General features: G+C 40.6%; 1 protein-coding gene across 9 annotated transcripts in view; it reads left to right on the forward strand.

Moving 5' to 3' along the window:
• Window positions 1-22231, forward strand: part of LOC311252680 (ELKS/Rab6-interacting/CAST family member 1-like) — a 136168-nt gene that overhangs the window by 102960 nt on the left and 10977 nt on the right. For 6 of the 9 annotated variants that reach the window (XM_084346054.1, XM_084346057.1, XM_084346058.1 and 3 more), the window contains 2 exons: window positions 743-850; window positions 9300-9485. In XM_084346054.1, coding sequence (XP_084202180.1) covers window positions 743-850; window positions 9300-9485 — 294 coding nt within the window. Of the gene's footprint in view, window positions 1-742; window positions 851-1183; window positions 1260-9299; window positions 9486-22231 lie in introns of those variants that run through there. The other 3 variants (XM_084346060.1, XM_084346061.1, XM_084346062.1) reach the window with 1 other exon arrangement.

Here is a 22231-nt window from a genome sequence, read left to right on the forward strand (position 1 = left end):
ATGACAAAATGAGGATAGTCTGCACACTGTATGTTGGTGTGTGTTTGTACATCAAAGTGTTCTTGCAAGTGTGTGTGCTTTGTGTACAGCACATGTAGTGATTTACAGGTCTTGTATGTGTACAGACTAATATTTGTCTTAGCCTTTATGGATTTCTCCCCAAGTGGCAAGTTAGCAAGTCTGTTATTTTTCTGCAGCAGTTAACAAGCTTCACAACAGGTGGTATGTCAAAGGTTGTGTGTGTGTGTGTGTGTGTGTGTGTGTGTGTGTGTGTGTGTGTGTGTGTGTGTGTGTGTGTGTGTGTGTGTGTGTGTGTGTGTGTGTGTGTGCAGTTCAAATTTGCAAAATACATGATATGTTCATAGTTCCCTTTTAAAACAACCTAACTGACCTAATATTTAAAACACAAATGGAGAGTTAGAAATGATCTCTTTCCATCTTTTTCTTCCTGAAGATCCCTCGCTTTGTCTCCATGACTTTTTCTCGGTCTTTCATGCACACACACACACATGCACAAAGTGTGTGTTAGCGAAGGCTAAGCTCATGGCAGTCGTCCAACACTCTCCTCTCTTCTTCCTCTCTGCAAATTAACTCCTGGAGGAATTCAAGGCTCTTTGGTTTTCCTCTTATCACACACTGCTTTCTGGTGTTTTTCTCAAACATGAATGTAATTTTCTGTTCCCAAAATGCGTGTTGTCACTGCTTTGTTTGTGACTCTGTCTTTCTCTTTCTCTCTCTGTAGACTCAAAACCGGATGAAGTTGATGGCTGACAACTATGAGGACGACCACCTGAAGGTCTCCTCTCCAAACTCAGAGCAGCCCAACAATCACAAGCCCTCCCCAGACCAGGTAAGATCTCTGCTCGAGGCTTTGAGCCTTCGCCTGGGAAAAATGTTTAAGTATCGTCCCTAATACACTCCACATAAAACTAATCATTACTCTTCGGTTGACAGCATGCTCTAATTTAACATTTCCAATCTTCCTATAGTTATCATTAACAGGTCTATGTTCAAGTAAAAGACTTTACAGTCAATAACAGCTTTTCACATTTCCATATTTGGGCGTATTTGATGCTAATGTCCTTTTAAAAAGTTTTCTGTTTGTCTACAATTTTCTGCTTCGACAAACTAACTTCCTGCTTTCTCCAAACTCACGCTGCGGCTGGACCGAACTAACCAATAGGACGATGAGGAGGGCATTTGGGCCTAGCGAATCACATGCCTTCTTTCTCTCTCAGTCCGCCATTTTGTACAGAAGGGTGAGCGTCTTCTTTATCTGGATCCGATCACATTTGGATGTGCTCGTCATTCGTCCTTCATCCTTCTTACTTTTGTTTCATCCGTGACTTTTGTGATCATTTCACTCCTTTTTTTATTTCACTTTGGCCATGCTCATTTTTTCAGTCTCAATCTTGAAACCCTTCTTCATCTTCATCTGAGAGTAATTTAAGTTTGGGTAAGAAATGTGTCATTTTCTTGTGTGTTTCTTGTTCACTGCAGTGAGGTCCATTCATTACTTCAAGAAGAATGCTTTCGAATCAGCTCTTGAATTATGTTTTTCATCTGTTCAGTATCTCAACAAATTCTTTTGATTTCATTTCATATCATTTTTTCCACAACTTCCATTTTCTTCATTTTCATCCTATTTTGTGTGTGTGTATTTTTACACCTTTCAATACTTCTTTCTGCCTTTATTGATAACTTTGATCATTTCCTTTTTTTTGCATTCATCTCTCACATATTTTCATTCATCTTCTACATGTACGTCTTTGTAACTGTGCATCAGTTTCTCTTTCTCTGTCTCCATGCTTAATCTTCTTTCATGACATGTTAATCTCTCGGATGAACCGGCTCGACAGTATGTGTGAGATGTACTGGATGATAAGAAAGCTGCTGCTTTGCTAAAATGAACAGTAAAAGTACACAGTACACAATGGTGGTTTCCAGTGTTTATAGGCACCGAGGTCATTAATTGCACATGCAACCTTCAAGTCAAGCAAGAGCAAAACAAATCACTCCTACAATCAATATTAACACATTTAATGCAGACTAGAGTCATTCTCAAGACAATACATTAGATTTAAAACTATGCAATGCTTATAGTATCTTTTAAATGTGGCCTCACAATCTTAAAGGTCCAGTGTGGAGAACTTAGTGGTATCCAGTGGTGAGGTTGCAGATTGCAACCAACAAAATACCCCTCGTCTCATCCTCCCCTACAGTGGCCGCTAACAACATGAAAAAAAAGGTCCCTTCTACATGGTGGAGTCTACGCTACCGCTGTAGATGATGAAAGATGATGTAGAAGGTGTAGAAAGGATTATTCTAAGGTCACAACAATTCTTAGTTTCAGGTGATTATACACTAACGAAACTGTAATTCTGAATATTATATTACATTTCTGCCAAGGAATCCCCCTAAGTCCTCCACACTGGACTTTAATATTCTAAGTATTGGTCTGGTCTGCTGGCAGGACAGTGGAGGCCGTACCACATATGAGTAGCACATGCTGCTTTTAGCACAGCTCAGTTCCTCCAGTGGGATTTCCCGTTGGGATGCTAAAAGCCCAGAGGTTCACTAACGGATCTAAGTTTGACCCTGGTTATTAATTAGCGGTAGCGCCTCCCTGCTGAGAGAAGCAGGTCAGCCAGCTGACTCTCAAGTCTCTTTTTGTTTCCGTCTTCATGAGCAGTTGAACACACACGTGTACTGTACAGACACACTTCTCCTTGGTGTGTAAGGCGGGTAATTCGCCATAGTGCATTACATCAGAACAGTGAGTGATTGTGTCTCTTTCAGTGAGGGAATTCTGTCCGACATTTGGAGAATGAAATGCTTCAGAAACAACTGGAGCAGAGACGCACAGGAGAGCACTCTTAACACACACCGAGCATTGTTGAGGACATTTTTATGGTATTCAGTGCTTTTAATGGTCTTCAGTGGTATAGATGCATCAGTGGAAAAAGACAGAGGAGAGGTGAAAATGTGTATTTCTATCCAAGAGTTTAGTGTTTTGGATTGGAGGTTTTCAATATTTTAAAATGACTTCATGAATTTGTTATATCAAAGAAAAACAGGAGCTCAAATTTTGACATAATAATACTGCTGATGGTTAAATTATTGATTTTTTTATTATTAGTGAAGTTAGTTATTCATGACTTACTTGACAGAATAAAATTAGAAGACTAGAAGAACATTATCTCCTGTGTGGTTAATATTAAGTGCAATGTGTTCTCAAGTGTTCATATACACATTGACAAAAAGAATAAATACTTGACATATTGGTTCAGTTGCAGCCAAGTCCCTCACCCCACAACAGTAAGGTGAATGAAAAGCCTTTAAGATGAACTGATCTTGAGGAGTACAACTGCATTAGTGAGAAAAGTATAATTAAAGGTGCGCTATTTAGTTTTGGAAACATAATTCAAACACATTTACAATATTAATGAGGTGCTGAGACAAACACAGAAACCTTTATGTAATGAATGTATATCCATAACTGAATAAACAAGCTCACCTCTGAGGGAAATAAGGTCTTCAGAACAGTGTTTGAAGCTAGAAAGTTGGCTACTTAGAAGGGTCCTGCACATATTAAAAAGGTGAACTACTATGAAATTGTGCTGTCCTCCAAGGACACTTTGTTTCTTCAGTTTATTCAGTCATGAAAATTCGTCTGTTGGCTTGAGTGTTGAGTTCGGAAGAAGCGAGCTCACCAGACCTCTGTAGCCCGCTGCTCTTCATTGTTTGAGGTTCCTTTTGCCGTTAACTACTAGCATTACTCACTCGGAAACTCTTACTGGGCTGTCTGTGGTTTGGTTGCATTGTGGGTAATGTAAGCGCCAGGTTTTGAATGCATGGAATACCAAGCGGGTTCATAACCGACTGGGAGTGTTTCGGAAGAAGAGCGTCTTGCCTGCCTGATGTCGTTGACTTGTTCAGATTGTGTTTAAATCATAATTTTATCTTGATTTTTGTGCTTCCACTGTGGTTGAGTAGGCTAAGGAGTTAAATCATTTAGTTATTTGTCTGTTTTAAGGTTGTTTACTGTTAACATGTCCTACTCTGCTGTGCTGTAGACCGCAAGTCTGTAAAGGGTAGACGCACTATGGCATTCCGCTGTCTGACTTCCTGTCTGGCTCGATCTGCTTTGTGCAGATTGATGCGGCTGCAGTCTGCTTCCGTCAAAAAAAAAGACTTGGCACTTATATTCTGAGGAGCAGAACTGAGAGCCGCTTTGTGTCGCTGCTGAAATGTGCCGTAACGCAGCGGAGGCGGCCCGGTGAATTTTGGGGGTCAGACAGTGTTATAGAAGTGCGATGCCACATCGACAGAGGAGTCTACTCTGTCTATACGTTTGGTTTATCTTAATTTACCCTTGGTGGTTTTGAACAGAACGCGTTCTGTCAATATATTCAGTATCAATTAATAATTATTTCCTTTTTGAATTAATTGTCCAGAATTAATTGTTTGGTTTGTTTGTTTGGTTGGGGGCTTTTTTCCCCAAAGCCGAATATATTTAATTTTCAATGAATAAACACAGAAAAACAGTCAATAATCACATTTAAGAAGCTTAAACAAGCAAATGTTTGTTTTGAAAAGTTGAAGGATTTAGCAAAATATTTGCAGAGTAATTCTGTATTGATTGACTGATTTGACTAGCTGTTTTGACTGAAAACTATTTTTCCCTGTGCAGATACAGTCCCGATTTTCTTCACTTTGCAGTTGGGAATTAAGTACCTTGCTAAAGGGCTCTTCAGTAGTGATAATATTGGAGGGCCAATCTTTGTAGGTGTGCATTTGATCAAAAGGGGTTTTATTTGAGATTATCTTGATTCCAGCATGTTTAAAGTGTAAAAATGCTTCCTCCTCTGTAGCTGTTGCTGGTCAAATGAATGTATTTGCACTTGTGTGCATGTGTGTGTGTGTGTCTCAGAGGGATCTGTGGTGACGTCCTGATTTCATCATATAATGTGGCCACAAGAAGTTTTTTTTAAAACTGTGTCCAGCGAGTGAGGCTCGCTGAATGTCTCTCTTTGGAGTTGTTTCATAGTACAGTAAGAGTCTGGTAGGCAGGCATGGGAGGCCGATAAAGAGGCACAAACACACACACTCTGACACACACAGCGCCGTATAAAATGATGTCTCCTTTGGGATTGTTCCATAGTACAGTAAGACATTGGAAAACACTGTGGACTCATTAAACGCGTTGCATATGTTGAGTATTGCAGGTCGTGTTATACAATAAAAACATACACGTACTGTACACCTTAATAAAATCAGTTAATTCAAAGACTCTCAGTGCTGCAGAGACTTTCAGAGGCCAGTGTTTTGTTCATATTTCACATTGTTATTACTGGGCTTAATTCAGGGCGTATTTTTAGACATTTCTTTCTGTAAGTCATTAAATATTTCTCCAAAAGGAAAAGAAAGCACCGGTGTTGTTATTGCTCTCCAAATGTCTTCCTTATATCGCCATCATTCCTTCCATTCTTTCTGTCTGTTTCTCATTTGTCTTGTATTTGATCCTCGGAGCGCCGCTGCAGGTCTGGAAAGTGTGGACGGTCGTTTTTTTTTTGTTTTTTTTAAGCTTTCTGACAGAAGAGTCCGGATTAGAGAGTGTGAGAGAACAGCTGTTGCACATATGTTGAGCATGTTTTCAAAGCAGTAAATCCAGATTTTAAGAGATCTGTCCACGTATTGTCAAATTACACAACAGCACTGGAGTGAAAGCGCCATTGTCAGCATACACCACAACATACAACAACAGGGGGTGTTTAGAAATGCAGAATGTTCTTTGCCTTTCCTTCGCTCTCCCGCTCTTCTCCGGAGGGAAATGTTCAGTAATGTATTTTGTAATGGAGTGTAACCTACTGGCAGGTCCACACTGGAAAATACTGTAACTGGCACTATTTACAACTTTGATAACAACCCTGTGTGAATGTGTGTGTGTGTGTTTTTCTGTGTAGCGATGTGTTGTGTTTCTGCACACGCACACATATTGTAAATAAGAGTGTATGTATGCAGTATCTGTATGCGTTTGTGCAAAAATAAGCAGCTATGAGCCGGGAAGGTTGTTTAGCTCCTCTCGAAAAAAACAAAACATTACTTCTAGCTCGTGTGTGTGTGTGTGTGTGTGTGTGTGTGTGTGTGTGTGTGCTGCAGTAAATAAGGTAAGGACTCAGAATCAGAAGTGACAGTTACTTTGATTTACTGTCAGCTTTCATTGCTGCTGGAGAACAGCGTGCAATAAGATTTTTTTTTCTCCCCTCCACAAAAACCACCCACATCTAGTCCTTTCATTTGTTTGCTAGGATGCTCAAACAAATGAAGTTACTGAATAATGAATGTTGGATGTATATGTGGAGTTTTTTTATGCGTGAGAATCTGCCTATCTGCAGATTGTTTTTGCACTGTTTTGACAGCTGAGGCTGGGTCTTAGATTTAGAAAATATGTTCAAGTCGTGTGTCTGGGATAGGTTCATTTCCTGTTTTTGTTTGGTTATCACATCAGTCAGTCAGTAAGTAAATCAGTAAATCAGTAAATACAGCATGTGAGTAATGAGACAATGTCAAAGTCATTTTATTTGATGCAGTAAATACAGGATGTAAGCAACAGTGTACAACAATGGATGAGATGAAAGTGAAAGTGTTCATTATTTTATATATTCATGTATGTCATATAGTGTTATATATTCTATTCTAGCCAGCCAGCCCTCACGCGTGCCCGAACACATTATTAAAAGCAAGCGTACCTTTGGCCTAAGCCCCAGGAAGAGCGCAAGAAGCCAGTTTTACATAGTGGTGTAATGGTCAAATTACATCACATGATGCACTGGGGCCCAAAAAGACTTTTCCCCATAGGCTTACATTGTGAAAGATGCAGCTGCTGAATAGTGGATACATTTTTTTTTTCAGTGTCACAGCCCCCGAAATGACTTGTTTCACTACCAGAATTTGATCCATTCGGTCCACTAACATTTGGAAAGTATAGAAGAGCTGCACGATTAAATCATTTCTAACTTGAATGAGATCCTGGTAACTCTATACCCAGGAACTCAAGCATTTTTGGCTTCGTGCGCCACTGAGTAGTTTTCATAGGAATGAATGGAGCTCTGCCTTCGACACTGTATCCAGATTTCCCTTGTTGGATCCTGGCATGGCTTCAAAAAACCAAGATGGCAGAGGCCATAATGCCATACCAGAGGAAAACCAATGGGTGACGTACACTTGGTTTAACCCATGTTTAAGTTAGTCAGCTGACATGAAGCGTCAGAGAGGTTGCTATGGTTACATGTATTTTAATATTCCTTGCACAATCATTTCGAGCAATATTTCACTGTTGCCCAAAACTATGCTTTAGGTGTGCCAGTACATAGTTTTAACACGCAGCTGCAGACCAATCAGAAACAAGTATTTTCAATAAAATTGACATAATTCACACTGACGGGAAACCCTCCAGATGACACAGGGAAAGGGAGTATTCTAAATTTAATTAAATGCCTACAGATTAAACGTGAAATCAACACCAGAGATGACATCACACTGATATTTGAAAACCTTGTATCTAAACTGTAGAGAGAGAATCAGGTGAAAGAGCTGAGATAAAGTACAGATAGGGAGAAAAAACTGTTACTGCGCTGAATGGACCCTGCTGTCGAAACTCCTGAGTGTGTGTGTGTGTGTGTGTGTGTGTGTGTGTGTGTGTGTGTGCTGAGTGATGATGAGCATGTAGCGCAGGGTGTGGACAGACACCTCTGGGACTGAATATACTTTACCAACACACACACATAGACACACACTCTATAAGTCCTCTTAACATGCTTCCTCTGCTCTTAAATCCTGCAATTCCCCGAGGGAAAAGGTGTGTGTGTTCGTGTCTCTCTGTGTATGTATCTCTTGGGGGGTCCTGTCCTGCCTCGTACCCCCAAAATGCGTGTATGTCTGTTTAGCTCGTCATTCCCGCGCTCACACACACACACATTAGTCATGGTGACTGTGAAACAAATGTTGCTGTTAAACATGGGAATCTGAATTGTATCTCAGGTATGATCAGTGCTTTTTGCAACAACAGTGAACATTTTTTGGTCTCTGCCTCTGTCGTATAAAAGGCCACTCTGTTTTCCTCATGGGTATATTGTCTGGCCATGTGTTTGTGGTCATGTTTTAAGTCCTAGACCAAACCTGCCTTATGACTAAAGTATCAAATTTCATTACACATACACTGAAAGAGTGATTTTCTATTTTCCCAGGTTTGGCTCTTCTAGACATATTAATGTCTCTCACTTGAGCTGTTTTATTAAAATCTATTAAAACCAGGCACAAGACATCCATCTTTCCCGTTAGAAAGAGTGACTGCGTTTATTTAAAATATAAAACAGATTACACCAACTTTAAGCAGAAACATCACTTCTGAATAATCGTGTAAAGAAAATACCTGGTTTCAGAAGATACAGAGAACGATAGATCATGTGTCTCAAAAGTTTATTTTAAAATGCATTTTAAAGCAGCAGCTTTCACATCAATCAACAGGTTCTTCAAATAAAACATGGAAGAAATATGCTTGTAAGGAAATCTTTAAGTACTGACAAGCTGCCTTTAACAAAAGGAGCTTTCAGACTAAGCAGTAATTTCTCACTGTTTCATCCCAACCTCTGTCATCTCTCCATTCCCATGTCAGTTTTCATCTCGCCTCGCCCCATTGTACAGCCCAGTTCTCATTATAGTCTCCATTAACTTGTTTGGTGATGCTTGCAGTTGCTACAATGAGCTAAACTGTACACTGCTGAGCTGAGATTCTGCTAAGTGCCGAAGAGACACGGACAGCAGATCACTGCCTACTTCATATATATTGAATTAAATTTACTGTCGGCCATTTCATTTTAAGTGTCCGAATTCTGAGTGGTATATTTATTGAACAACAAAGCATAGTGTCTGAACCTGCCAAATTCAAAAATAGATAGAGAAGCAAATAAATGGAAGAAGTGAATGAATGAACAAGCAAATCAGCACTTTATGACTGTAGAAATGTGTGTATATATCACATCCAATCTATACATTATGATGAATGATTATCTTATAGTATATTAACCATAACTAACGGCACTCACTGCTCTCAGACCACTTCTCTCTCTTTCTCTTCAAGACTCTGTGTTGCTATTCTAGTACAGCTCAGCATGCAGCTAACTTAATATCCATGCAAAATCTTTTGGATGGTCATCACAAGCAGTATCGAATGGCTGCTTTTTGTTGTTACATCTGTGCAATAAAATGAATCCGTCTCATTTCCTGTCCTCCTTCAGATTCTCTCTCCTCTCCTGGATCTCAATCAGAATCGCAGCAAACTGAAGCTGTACATCAGTCACCTGACCTCACTGTGTCAGGAGCGAGACCCAATCATATTGCAGGACTTCGCCCCGCCCCCCGCCTATCACCGCTCTGACTCCGCCTCCTGGCATTCGCAGCTGCACAGCATGACGCAGGAACAGGTGAGACCATATGTGTGTATTAGTGTGCATCCGAAAGCTGAGGAAAAATCGTGCAAGCGGACGACATCTGTCATGTGGGTGTGTGTGCGCATGTGTGAGGTAGAGTGAATGTGCTCCCTTTATTGAAAAATATGAAGAACTCTCAATTTATTAAATTAAAAAAATCAGCAGCTGAGTGTGTTTCTGTGTGCTTACTTGTACATATATGTTGACGTCTGTGGGTTTGTGTGATTGTTCTCGCTGCGTGTGTGTGTTTCTCTAACTGTGCGGATGTGTGTGTAGGAATAGGGCATGCGCTGGTCGGCCTGGCAGGTTTTTGGCGCTGCCTTTGAAATTATTGAAAAGATTTACTCCAGCGGGTCACCTGACGACAAGCTCCTGGCTGCGGAACAAATACTGTTTTCAGACGTTTTATTTTACAGGGAGTAAACTCTGCTTCGAGCTTTTGGCAGCATTGGACGAGGGAGGAGGAGGAGGGTTGGTTCATATATGGAGCAAGAAGGGGAGATGAAGAGTATATTTATTTAACTCTCAAAAGAGTTGTCATGTGAGAGCGCGAGGAATGCAAGGAAAAGAGACGTGAGAATAAAGAAAGAAAAGGTGAGGCTTGGGAAAAATTCAAGAAAGGCTGGCTAACCTTTGCTGTAGCCGCGTTGTCATGTTAACCAGTAGTGTTTACAGATATTGAATATAAACAGTATATTATTAAATTTTAAAAAATTTGTGGCTGTCTATGCCTTTACCCTCTCTCCCTAACATATTGAAAACATATCAGGCGATACACGGTCACTACATGTGGTATACATTGAAGGACGGTAACTCTAGACACACATACACATACTCACAGAGCAGTGTGACAGAGTGTGTGGTTAGGGTACAGCAGTTCTAGTTTCCTACAGTCTTCATGAAAGCCCTATTGTATGTCTTAATGCTGGGAAATGTCTCTGTTTAGCATGAGTGCTTCAGATATGGCACAGCGTGGCATGGTGTCACTTTAAATAAACTTAAATATACTGAATTAACTTGTCATTTAATCATTGCGTGACTTAAAGGCACAGAGAAATGGTCCCGGTGGCTTTCATGGACAGACCATGACTGAATATATTTTTAATCATCAGCCTGCTTTCACACAAAAATTGCAGACAGTAATCTGTGGTCCAGTGGCCGGGGTCGCTCAGAAGAAGAAAAACGTACTCTGAATTAAAACTGATTATGCGGGCTGTTGTGAAAACTTCTCTAACAAAATGTAATACTGCCCTGCAGTATTTTATTCCTACCTTATGTTTACAAAAACTTTGAAAAATATTGAAAACATTTAAACCAAACTGTGCTCGTGGCCGTATTCAAGCCAAATTTAAAACTTAGGGAAAAAGATCTTAAAGGCCGCTCTAACCAATTTACCACTAATCACGTATCCTTTAAATCTCTGCTGAACATTTTCAAGACATGCTACAGTGTTTTGAATTCTTCAATTTCCCTCTGCGTATTGGATTCGGGCTCTCAGGAAAGGTAGTCCATCATACAAAACATTGTGTCTCCTGAAATTGCTCGTATGATTGCTCTGGTTAAGTTAAGGTTAGGGAATCATTGCGGTCACGGTTAGAAGAAACCAATGTTGACTCTTGGTACGAGACAGGATATGAACTCTGCTGTCTCGTGTCAAAGTCACCTGACCGCAAGAGTTGTTTTGCATCTTTCTAGTTTGAAGTGTTTCTACTGCAGTATTGATACCGTTTATTTTGAAAAACATGCGCTGCATTACGATGCAGCATAACGTAACATAGCATAGCATTGCAAATTATAGCATAACGTGACAACATGTTTGCTTTGATTGATCCTGTCAAATAAGTTTTCAGTTTTTGCATTAGGTTTTTTTCCTGGTTGGAGGTGACTGGAACCAGTAAATGCATGAAATGTGTGAAACTGTATTAAACAATCCCAACCACTATTGAATGTTTTGGCAATTTCAAACAGCAACATAAATGCAAAAGATTGCTAGTAAATGGTTTAAGATGCACAGAATCACTGGATGCGTGGAGTGTTTCTAAGTTCCCAAGGTGTTTCTAAGTTCCCACGGTCCAATGTTCCCAGTGTCCTAACTACCAATGGTACTTTGTTCCCAAGGTCCAATGTTCCCAGTGTCCTAACTACCAGGGCCCTGTGTCCCCAGGGTTCTATGTTCCCAAGATCCAAAGTACCTACGGTCTTTGTTCCCAGGGGTCCTACATATGTTCCCAGGATCCTATGTTCCCAGGGTCCTATGTTCCCAGGGTCCAAAGTAACAATGGTCTTTGTTCCCAGGGGCCTGTGTACGTTCCCATGATACTATGTTCTCAGGGTACTTTTCCCCAGTTCAATATGCTGTTAACACAGATAAACCCTCCTCCATTATTGTGTGGCCTAACCCTAGAACTGGGGAACATAGGATGCTTTGTCATGTGCCATAAAAATCTTGGGAATGTAGGTTCTTGGGAACATAAGACCCTGGGAACATAGGAATGACTCTACCTTGGCTTTATTAGAGATAAAATCTAATGTCAGTCATAAACTGAAGAATTGCTTAAATGCTGTTTTGAGCACTTGTGAGATTATCCTGACACTGAAAAGAGTTATTTTAGAGAACGCTCATTGAATTGTTCGGTCAAAGTTGGGTGGGGAAAAAACAGTTAATTATAATACTTGCATAGCAATAAGGACACTCCTTTTATTCTGAGGTTTTGGTTTTTGGGTGAAAACCCTGAACTTCTTCTTTCCTTCCATTCTTTTATCATCTTCATCACGCTCCATTTCTGCCATCACTCTTTCAAACTCTTTCTTCATGCAGTTGCTTTTCTCTTTCCCCCTAAGGAAAACCATTCCTCTTGCCTTTATTTTTCCTCCTAAGTGCCTCCATCATCATTACCTTTTACTCACACTTGCTCCGTGTCACTGTAGGTGTGAGAGCTTGTAGGTTTTTTAAATGTTTTTCCTCTGTTTTCAGTGACACGTTTCCCTTGACAACATCACAGTTTTGAATCTTTTTGCCTCTCCTTCCCTCTCCATCCGAACCCACCCGTACCCAGGCAGTGCCACTTGGCGCCATGTGTCTGCTTTAGACCCCGACCCTGCCTACACACAATCGCAGACACACACTGCCTGTCTTTCATTCAGGCCCGTGTTTCTCGTTTTCCTTCATCATGTGTCACCATCACCCTGGCTGACCCTCTTAATGCACACACACACTCTCTCACAGACTCCCTCAAGACGACCATGTTCCAGTGTGCCAGCCTCTCTTCTCTGTCTTGTGGTGAGTGTGTGTGTGTTTTACAAGCCTCTCCTTGGCTCTGTTAAAATGCCTGGCACTCTGTAAAGCTATTAGGATCATACTAAAATAGCATGTAAAACACACATGGTCAGCACACAAACACACACATGGAAACCTACATATCCCCCTCCCACAGATGCATTAACATGAAGGCCCAATAATCATGAAAGACCACTGGAGACTCGAATACCTGACAGTCTGCTTCTGTACCCAGTTCACTGACACTGTTCGAGGAAAGGGTGGTGATGTGGTGGTGAGAGCAAGTCAGTCCTGAGGGTTTATCAGCTGGGAAACTCCCAGTACAGATAACTGGTTGCATCAAGATCAAGAAACCCTCAATGAGCCTCAGCAGTAAATTCAGGCCTTAGAGAGCGAAAATCCCTGCTTTCTGTAAAGATAAGGTAAACTGATTACATGACTGTAGACAGGTTTGACAGTAGAAAAACCTCAAGTCTTCGAAAATCTCCAAATTAAAGAGCATTTTTTTAAGCGTGCAGATGAAGTTTTCAACCAACGCTACACTTTGAAAACAGCAAAAAATAAGGAGTGGCTCAATTTCTGAGGTTTCAAAAGAAACTGGAGCTTTTCTCAACATGTTTTGGGTTGTTTCTCAACAGCAGATGTAGAAAAACAAAAGATCTGCTCCACAATGAAATACAATACCGAATGCAAACAAAAACACAGTTGTGGCAAAAATAGAAGTTATCACAGCGCAACAACTGCAGCAGGTTTTGAGCAAAATGCATGTTGAATTGTTTTAATCCATCATGTGAACTGAATCAAAAGCAGTTTATTGAGCAGTACAACAATGAAACACGTTGTTAAAGCCCTCCTTAATATGTGCTAATGTTTGCAGCATTTCAATGTGATGATCTGGATTTAGATGCAGATGTTTGTTGCGTGTCATCTTCCAGTTTAGTCATTGTTAACCCTCCTAAATGCCAATTCCCACACATTTACATTTCTGGAGCTATTGAAACATTGCATTACCACTCCAAAATGTGTCATTGTGAGCTTGTTAGCGTGCACAAATTAGCATGTCATTTCAATGGGTTGGGTTTGGCCAATTTAGGAAATCCTAATACCCTCCTGAAACCATTATCGCTCAGTGTATACAGCACGGAGATGAGGATGTCCAATTCAAGACAAGGCTAGCACATGGCTATATGAGCATCAACAGCGTCCCTCTGGTAGAGACAAATCTAAAGTAAATGGTTAAAACATTATACAGTTAAAACGGTAAGAAGACTGTTTACTTTCACACTATTAAAAGAGCTCCATGGTACAATTTGTTGCAATTGACATGTATTGACACTTAATGGCCATATGTGAGCAGAACTTTGCTAAAAGTGGTTGCTAGTTTGTCTGCAACCAAATCATTTGAAATGACATTTGAATGTCTGACTTCCTTCTTGTGTATATTTCCTACTGACATTTGCATGGACTGACTCTCAATGACTAGACTAATGTTAAATTCAGCCGGTCTTAAATGGCGGGTCTTTGACCAAAACGTAAGCTCTATCGTGCACAGTAGGGAGCTGTTAGCGGAAGGTAACCTAAGCTTTCAAATGGTGGATTTGCTGAAGTTTTTTTTTTTTTTTTTTTCAGTCGTCTGTTCCTGTGTATTTGTTTCCATGTCTCTCTCTAACCTCAGCTGAACTACAAAAAGTAATAGTGATTCCAACAGTGAGGTTTTACTAAAAGAGCTGTTTTCTGCGCCATAGTCATAATAATAACCTTTATGGCTCAATGACGTCTCTAATGAGGACTGAAGAGAACTGGCATCGTATTCCACACACACACACACACACACACACACACACACACACACACACAGGACGTCTCTCTCTCTTTCTGGCCTGTAGTGTGAAACTAAAAGAATTGGTTGTTTGTGTGTATAAGCATATGTGTGTTTGTCTCTGCGTATCACAATGCATAAAAGCTATCAAGACGAGTTATACACATCGTGTGTGTGTATGCAGGAGCGCACAGGAGTGTGAGTGACTGCGAGTCTATTTGAGTCCATGTGCGTGTGCATTTGCGTGTGTTTGGTATTTTTAAAAAAATGTATGAAGTGTTATTGGCTCAGTCGGACATTATATCGCTGCTCTTATGAATCCAGTATGAATTGTCAGCCCCGCGACCCTCTATCTGCTAAAACTAAAACCGGCTCCCAGTGAGTGACTGCGAGTGCGTCTGAGCCAACTCAAACTGGAGAAACCTCAGTGAAAACTGAATACACATATTTACAACTCTACAAGTCATTGTAATGAAGGAAAATACCGCACAATTACAAGCTTCAAATGTCATTGTTGTTACAGTGTAATCTCCAAATAGAAGGTTTCTGAGCGAGTGAAATACATGCTTTCTCTTTGGTTTGTTATACGGCAGGTTTCCAGGCCCTGGCTGCTGTTCAGTCAACTGAAGTGAATCAAATGACTTTATAACAAACTTCCAATATGAGAAAACAACACCGACACTTGGCTGCACCAAGGCTTGCAGCAGCATACTCGCTGATATCAAAACACTATAAAACTGATTCAACCTAAAAAAGAAAGCGAAGCGCGATCATTTAATTTTTTATGAGGAAGAGAAAACCAGAGCAGACTGCCATTAGAAGCCATTATGTGGAGATGTACGAGCAGTAACACTGACAGTACAATAGTCATTCTTATATGTGGTCAAAGTTGGATTATACCAAATGTAACTAAATCTTTTATATGATAACATGCCCCTGCAAAAAACTATAAAGGCATATAATATACATATAAATGCTACACATCAATACTTCATGTAAACAATTGTAACCAAGAAACAGTTGCAAATACATGTTTTTCTGCACATCCAACAAGAAATTGTGATAAACTCAATTGTTCATAAAACAAACTGAAATTTCAGGCGCACCGCTGTGAACAATGTAAATGTTATGTTGCCCCGAACCCTTTAGTTTTCAAATGCACATAATCATTGTTGTTTCAGCTCCGCAGCCTGATGCCCTGTGGCAAAGTGATGCCCTCCTCACAGGCTGGCAGACTACAAAGGATATGTGTAACTGTGTGTGACAACCCCGACCGCTTCAAGGTCACTGATTGGGTAAATTTTGATTGACGGGAGATACAAAAACAGGAAAGGGCAGTGCTGGAACTAAAACATCACAGCTGATAATGTAGAGGTTGACTACAGTTTTACAATTGTACTGATTGGTACTTAAACATCCCCAATGATTAAATAACCGTTAATGTAATTATTGTTATGTTGATAGTCTGCGTGTGTGTGACGGAAAGTTTCCTAATGATAAAAATCCTGGCGATGTCACTGTACTGACCATGTTCAACAACAGTGTGTCATAAATTATTGTTTAAGTGTGAATATACGGGTTTTTATTCTTTCTATTTGCTCCCGGATACTTTGACTTGAGTCATGACTTGACTTGGACTTAACTGGTTTACAAAGTGCTTTAAAGTGACTTCGAGGAACTTTTAAGTGTTAATGAAACGGTCTTGTGATTCCTCTGACCTGTAATAGCAAACGAGACCATCAGCGAAAAGCCTGCTATTTTTATATAGTTGTTATTAATGCCTGTGCTCAGGTGCGATCACATATATCACATTTTAAATCACATATGAATACATTACCGCATCGTGAGCCATCCTGCGGTCTCTGTCACTCGCTTCTAAAAAGTCATATTCACACCTCAAGTTTTGACCGGGTTGAACTCCGCTAACAATAAAATATAGTTAGACAGAAAGGCCTTGCTTGGCCACACAGCTTAAATTTTTAATGATAAGGCCTCTGCAGTGAAAGGACTTTGCAACTGTAATGGCATTTCAAATCATTTTAATTGTCGGCTTTGGCTTGCAGTTTACTTGAGAAGACCTGTACTTGGAAAAAAAACTCTTTTTACTTTGATATCTTGCAAAGAAAAAGTGTTTTTGTCTGTGTGCAGATGAAACTGTAAGGCTGGAGTGGAGTGGAGGGGAAGACAGAGGGGCGGAGGAGGTGGAGTGAAGAGGCTTGAGCCTCAGACCCATCCATTTGTGCTGCATTGTGGTCTGGGGTCTCTCTAGGCTTTCATTAGGCAGCTCTGCTTCCTGCTCCAAGGATGATTGTTTTCTCTCTAAATACGACCCAGAGGTCCTCAACGACCATTAGACACACACACACACACACACACACACAGACAAAAGGAGAGACAGTCAGACGACCGACACACATGTACACCCTCAGTGGCCATTACAGACACACACATTCAGACCTTTGCTGGTCATTGCAGACTAACTGCTGGGTTTTTATGCAGATTTATTGAGTCCAGGCTTAATGGCTTTGCCAGACGACCTCTTTTTTACATGCATTTGTCTTTTTGTTCCTTGATCTTTCACTCTGTCTGGTTATCGCTCTCTCCTCCCCCTCCTCTTGATTTCTCTCCTCTCTTCTTTTTCACTATTCTTTTAAATCATTCAGTCTCAGCCAGTCGTCTCTCCCACTCCATCTCTCCTTTGCTGTTGTCAGTCACTCTTGATCAATCTGCTCCCCCCCTTCCTCTCCAGCACTCTTTCAGCTCCCACTTCAATCTCCGCCTTTCTTTTTTCACCCTCCATCTTTCCGTCCATCCGTCCTCTGTTGTCTGTAATTGGGAGAAGGGCTAGTGATGGGGGCACATGAAGGACTTAAATGAACACAGAGAGAAAACACACAGTAACATGCTCTCAAGCTCTCCACTCTCACACTTCTCTCGTCTTTATCTGAAGCCGTTAATCCTAGTTCACAATTGGTGCCATTGTCGGGCTTCATGTGTTTCTCCTGCAGACGTTGACATGACAAGTTCAAGTTCCTTTTAGTGCCACATGGCCATGCAGGAGGAATTTATATCAGGACAGCCATAAAATCATTATGACAAACTAACTTCAATGGAACGGTTCATTTCAGACAAATTAAAGGGTACGAATCCCAGCAACACACTGCATTGTGTAGCCAAGTGTTCTGATTAGCATATCAAATCTCTGGGGTTTTTTAGGTTAGGGTGAGAGTTGAGAGGAAATTGATGAAAATATCGTAAAGAGAAGATGAGGATGTATTGAAGTTGATCATTTTGCTAATTTTTTTGTTTATAAACAGTCGTTTCATTTTAGTTCTCAATTCAAAACGCTAGTTAGCTAACATTAGGGCAGTGCAGTATGCTGAGCGCATCCGCCAGAAATCACCCTAACACTAGCAAGACTCTTGATGCTTAATGTCTCATTATAGACTAAATGAATGAATATACCTCAGGAATCCTTCTCCCACACCTTTCTCATTTACAGCATCTGTGCCATTCGAACAAGTAACCCGAACCTAAAAATGTCATAACCCTGTGAATCGGTTTGGACTAAATAACTTCCAATCTTTTCAGATTGTCCCACTGGGATGTTACACCTATACACAGTCAATGCTGGAGTCTGTTTCTGCTGTTTATTTCTGCAGCCATTAGTGCTGCAAGTCCAGCCCTGTGTAGTTGCTCCTCGAGGGCCAGTTTAAGGTTTAAGTTTTTTATTGCTTTATAAGCCCTGTTCTCTGTGAAGGTATTCCACTATAGTTACCACATTCACAGGCCCACCTCTAACTGTAGCTTAACTTTCATTAGTAGGTGCAATAGTTGGACAATTGGGCTAATAGACTTTAATAAAATGCTGGGTGGGGAGTTGTACACTCGGACTCATGAGCAAGGCACAGCTCCCAGATATGAATGTGTTTAATCCTCTGTCCCCACCGAGCTAACTGCTCCCAGAGGCCAGGCCTGTAAATATGAATATGTTCCTTTAGTCAATTTGGCTGATTAAATAACCTGTTAAAATACAATTACCAAGTGATGTTGGAGTGCCCACAACACACACCTCTCTTGTATTTCTGCTCAGCTGTTAGTGCTAAAGGAGTGCAGTATTTTCAGTCCTCCAGGAGCAGTTTTAGGTACAAGCCATCGGGCTGTATTCCCACTGCAGCTCGTTAGCTGAGCTGCCTGGACTGTACCAGACTACGACAGACACACACACACACATTCGGTCACACAGCTCAGGCACTTTTGGGCTTGGCGCAGTGCAGGCAGCCAACTTATAAAGCAGTCTACATGCAGTGTAAGCCTGTAAGAACCTAATGGTTTAAATAGAGACAGACAGAGAGACAGGGATTATAATAGTCAATATAGGCCTATTATACTTTATCCCCTTGCTCTTACTCATAATGGTGTTTCTATACTGCTGCTCAGGGCTGCTGTTGAGGAGTCTGGAGCCTTTTTAAACCTCCTGATCGTATCTTTACTCCTGCAACTTGGTACGCCATTGCTGAGGAATATAAAGTCAAACTTCGCCCTCCAGATTTCTGTGTCCTGACCCTCAGCCTCTCCTTCCCCCATGTCTTCCTGCTGGTTTTGTTTAAATCACAAAAAAATCTCAGAAACAGTGAACCCTTTCACCTCAGTTTATGATTTCTTAACATCCACATTTTCTAACAGGCAGTGCTGCTTTGTCACTTTTTCTTGTAGCTGTTCAGGCAGTCACACAATTATTTGGAAGCAGTATGGAATATTTAAAATCTATTGAACACATTTTTGTCATTGTCATCCAAATATTTTATGTACCAATGGAAATGGGCCCTAAAGGTCCTTGAGTCTAACATTGCCAGACTACTCAGAGCCAGAGTTCAGTTAAGAGAGAACCGCCCTACAACAGCCAAAGATGTCCTGGGTACAGGATACATTGACAGAGTCAACACTTGAATGGCTTCCTTTGTTCATCCAGCAGAAGACCAAACACATGCAAGGGAAATTGTTTTTATGAGTGGACAGAGCTGTCCAAAACACACTCGCCCAACGTGGGGCTCGAACCCACGACCCTGAGATTAAGAGTCTCATGCTCTACCGACTGAGCTAGCCGGGCTATGTGAGCAGGGAAAATGGTCCTAATATGTGGCTGCGTTAATGTTCATGGATTGTGAACAATGACGATGGTGGAGGGTTGGATTTCTGGGTTGATTCTCCTCAAACCACAGGGCACAACTTTATAGGTAAAGTTGATTAATTAGTTTATAGCATTACCATGATTGGGTAAATTCTCATCGTAACTTATGGAGCAGGTTGTGTTCAGGATAACAGATCTATTATATATAAAAGCTGCACCACCTTCTGATCAGTCATTTCTCTGAAAAATGGCATTAACATTCATGGAAGATCTTGTGGAACTTGATGTGCTTTATTTCATGTTGGCTTCAACCAATATCAAAGCCATTTTATTGTGCTTTTATATACCAACAACATACTTAGCAGTCTAAAACACCATTGCTCAGCGTGGGGCTTGACCCAACAACCTTAAGCTTAATAGTCTCATGCTCTAAGGACTAAACTAGCTGAGCTCAGTTACCTTATGAAAGGGCTCAGAAGACAGTGGTTGCATTTCAAGTAGAAATGAGCCTGGTGGAGGGTTAGATTTTAGGGGTCGACTCTTTTTTTTTTTTATAATATTTTTATTGGTTTTTTCAAAAAAAGTTTAACAGCACAAAGAGAAAAAAAAATAGACATGGTAACAATAAAAGAAACAACAACAAAACAAAAACAAACAAAACAAAAAGAAAACGGACAAACATTTACATATTGCAGTTGCGTAAAATGAAAAAGATTAGTACATTATGATGGGCCATGTGGCAAATGTATACATGATGTTAAGTAGTAGAGGTCCATTACATCTAGGGTGCATTAAGAAAAGAGGAGAATTAAAGCTTATTTCTAATGTAGTCCATGAATGGCTTCCAAATGTTCTCAAAGTTATCCGAGGAGCCACTTACTGTGTACCTCAACTTTTCAAGTTTAAGGAGCTGTATGATTTCCCTCAGCCACTGAGTCCAGCTCGGTGGCTGAGGATTTTTCCAATTAAGAAGGATCAGTTTCCGCGCCAACAACGTGACAAATTTTGTAATTTTCAATTTGGTTCCAGAAAGATTTTTATTGTTCTCTCTCACTACTCCAAAAATGGCTAATACAGGATCTGGTTGAACCACCATTTTGAAAACTTCTGATAGGGTGTTGAAAATCGAGCTCCAATAGGTGTGTAAATGAGGACAGAGCCAGAAAGAATGTGCCAGAGAGCCTGGTGAGAGCCCACATCTATCACACAATGGGTCCACATTTGGGAACATTCTCGAGAGTCTAACCTTGGAAAAGTGAAGGCGATGCAGTACCTTAAACTGGATGAGGCCATGTCGGGCACAGATTGAGGCTGTGTGCACCCCCTCTTGGGCTTTTTTCCATTGCTCAGCTGTCAAGGTCACCCCCAAATCACCCTCCCATGCAGACTTTATAAATTCTAGTGATAGGCTTTGTTGATTGGACAAGAGATTATAAAAGAAGGAAATAGCACCCCTCTTTGAGGGTTTGAAGGAAAACAAGGTTTCCATAGGGGACTCCTCAGACAGATTGGGATAGGAGGGTGTGTTTGTTTTAACATAACTACGAATCTGAAAGAATTTGAAAAGGTGTGATCGTGGTAGATTAAATTTCATCTGCAGCTGTAAAAAGGTGGGAAATATTTTATCTATGAATAGAGCCTTCATATTGATTATGCCATTACGTTTCCAAATATCAAAAGAGTTATCTATAACAGACGGGGAGAAAAGGTGGCTCGGATAGACCGGAGCGAGTAGGGAGCCCCTGTGCCAACCATACTGTTTTCTCACACCAGACCATATTTTCAGGGATTGGGTTACAATGGGGTTATTCTTAACATGGTGCAATGATAAAGGCATTGGAGAAAACAAGAGGGCAGTCAAAGATGTCAAACCACAGGAATTATGTTCCATCTGTACCCAACAAGGATTCTCGTCCTGCTTATCAAACTGAACCCAAAATGATAGAGCACGTATATTACACGACCAATAATAAAGCTGAAAATTAGGCAGTCCCATCCCTCCACCTGGTTTTGGTCGCTGTATATAAGCTTTCCTAATTCTAGGTCTCTTCTTGTTCCATATGAAATTAGAAATAATTTTGTCAAGGGTCATGAAAAAGGACTTCCGTATTACTATTGGGATAGTTTGAAATAAGAACAGAAATTTTGGAAGGACGTTCATTTTTATAGCGTTGGTTCTACCTGCGAGGGTGATATGAAGATGGGACCACCTTTCCAGATCATGAATAGTGCGTTCAAGTAATGGCTTAAAGTTTGCAGCAAACAGACCGGCTATACTCCTTGTCACCACTACACCCAAATGTCTAAAATAATTTGTTGTTATTTTGAAAGGGAAGTGAGAATATGAGAGACTCTGTGCAGACTTATTAATTGGGAAAAGCTCACTCTTAGAGTAATTTAGCTTATAACCAGAAACCTCACCATATTTATTTAAAATAGACATGATGTTTGGAATAGATCTGTGCGGATTTGTTACATATAAAAGCAAGTCGTCTGCATATAAGGACACTCTA

Source organism: Pagrus pagrus, assembly GCF_965226575.1.
Source record: "Pagrus pagrus genome assembly, chromosome: 23".
In the NCBI taxonomy this organism is placed as follows: Eukaryota; Metazoa; Chordata; class Actinopteri; order Spariformes; family Sparidae; genus Pagrus; species Pagrus pagrus.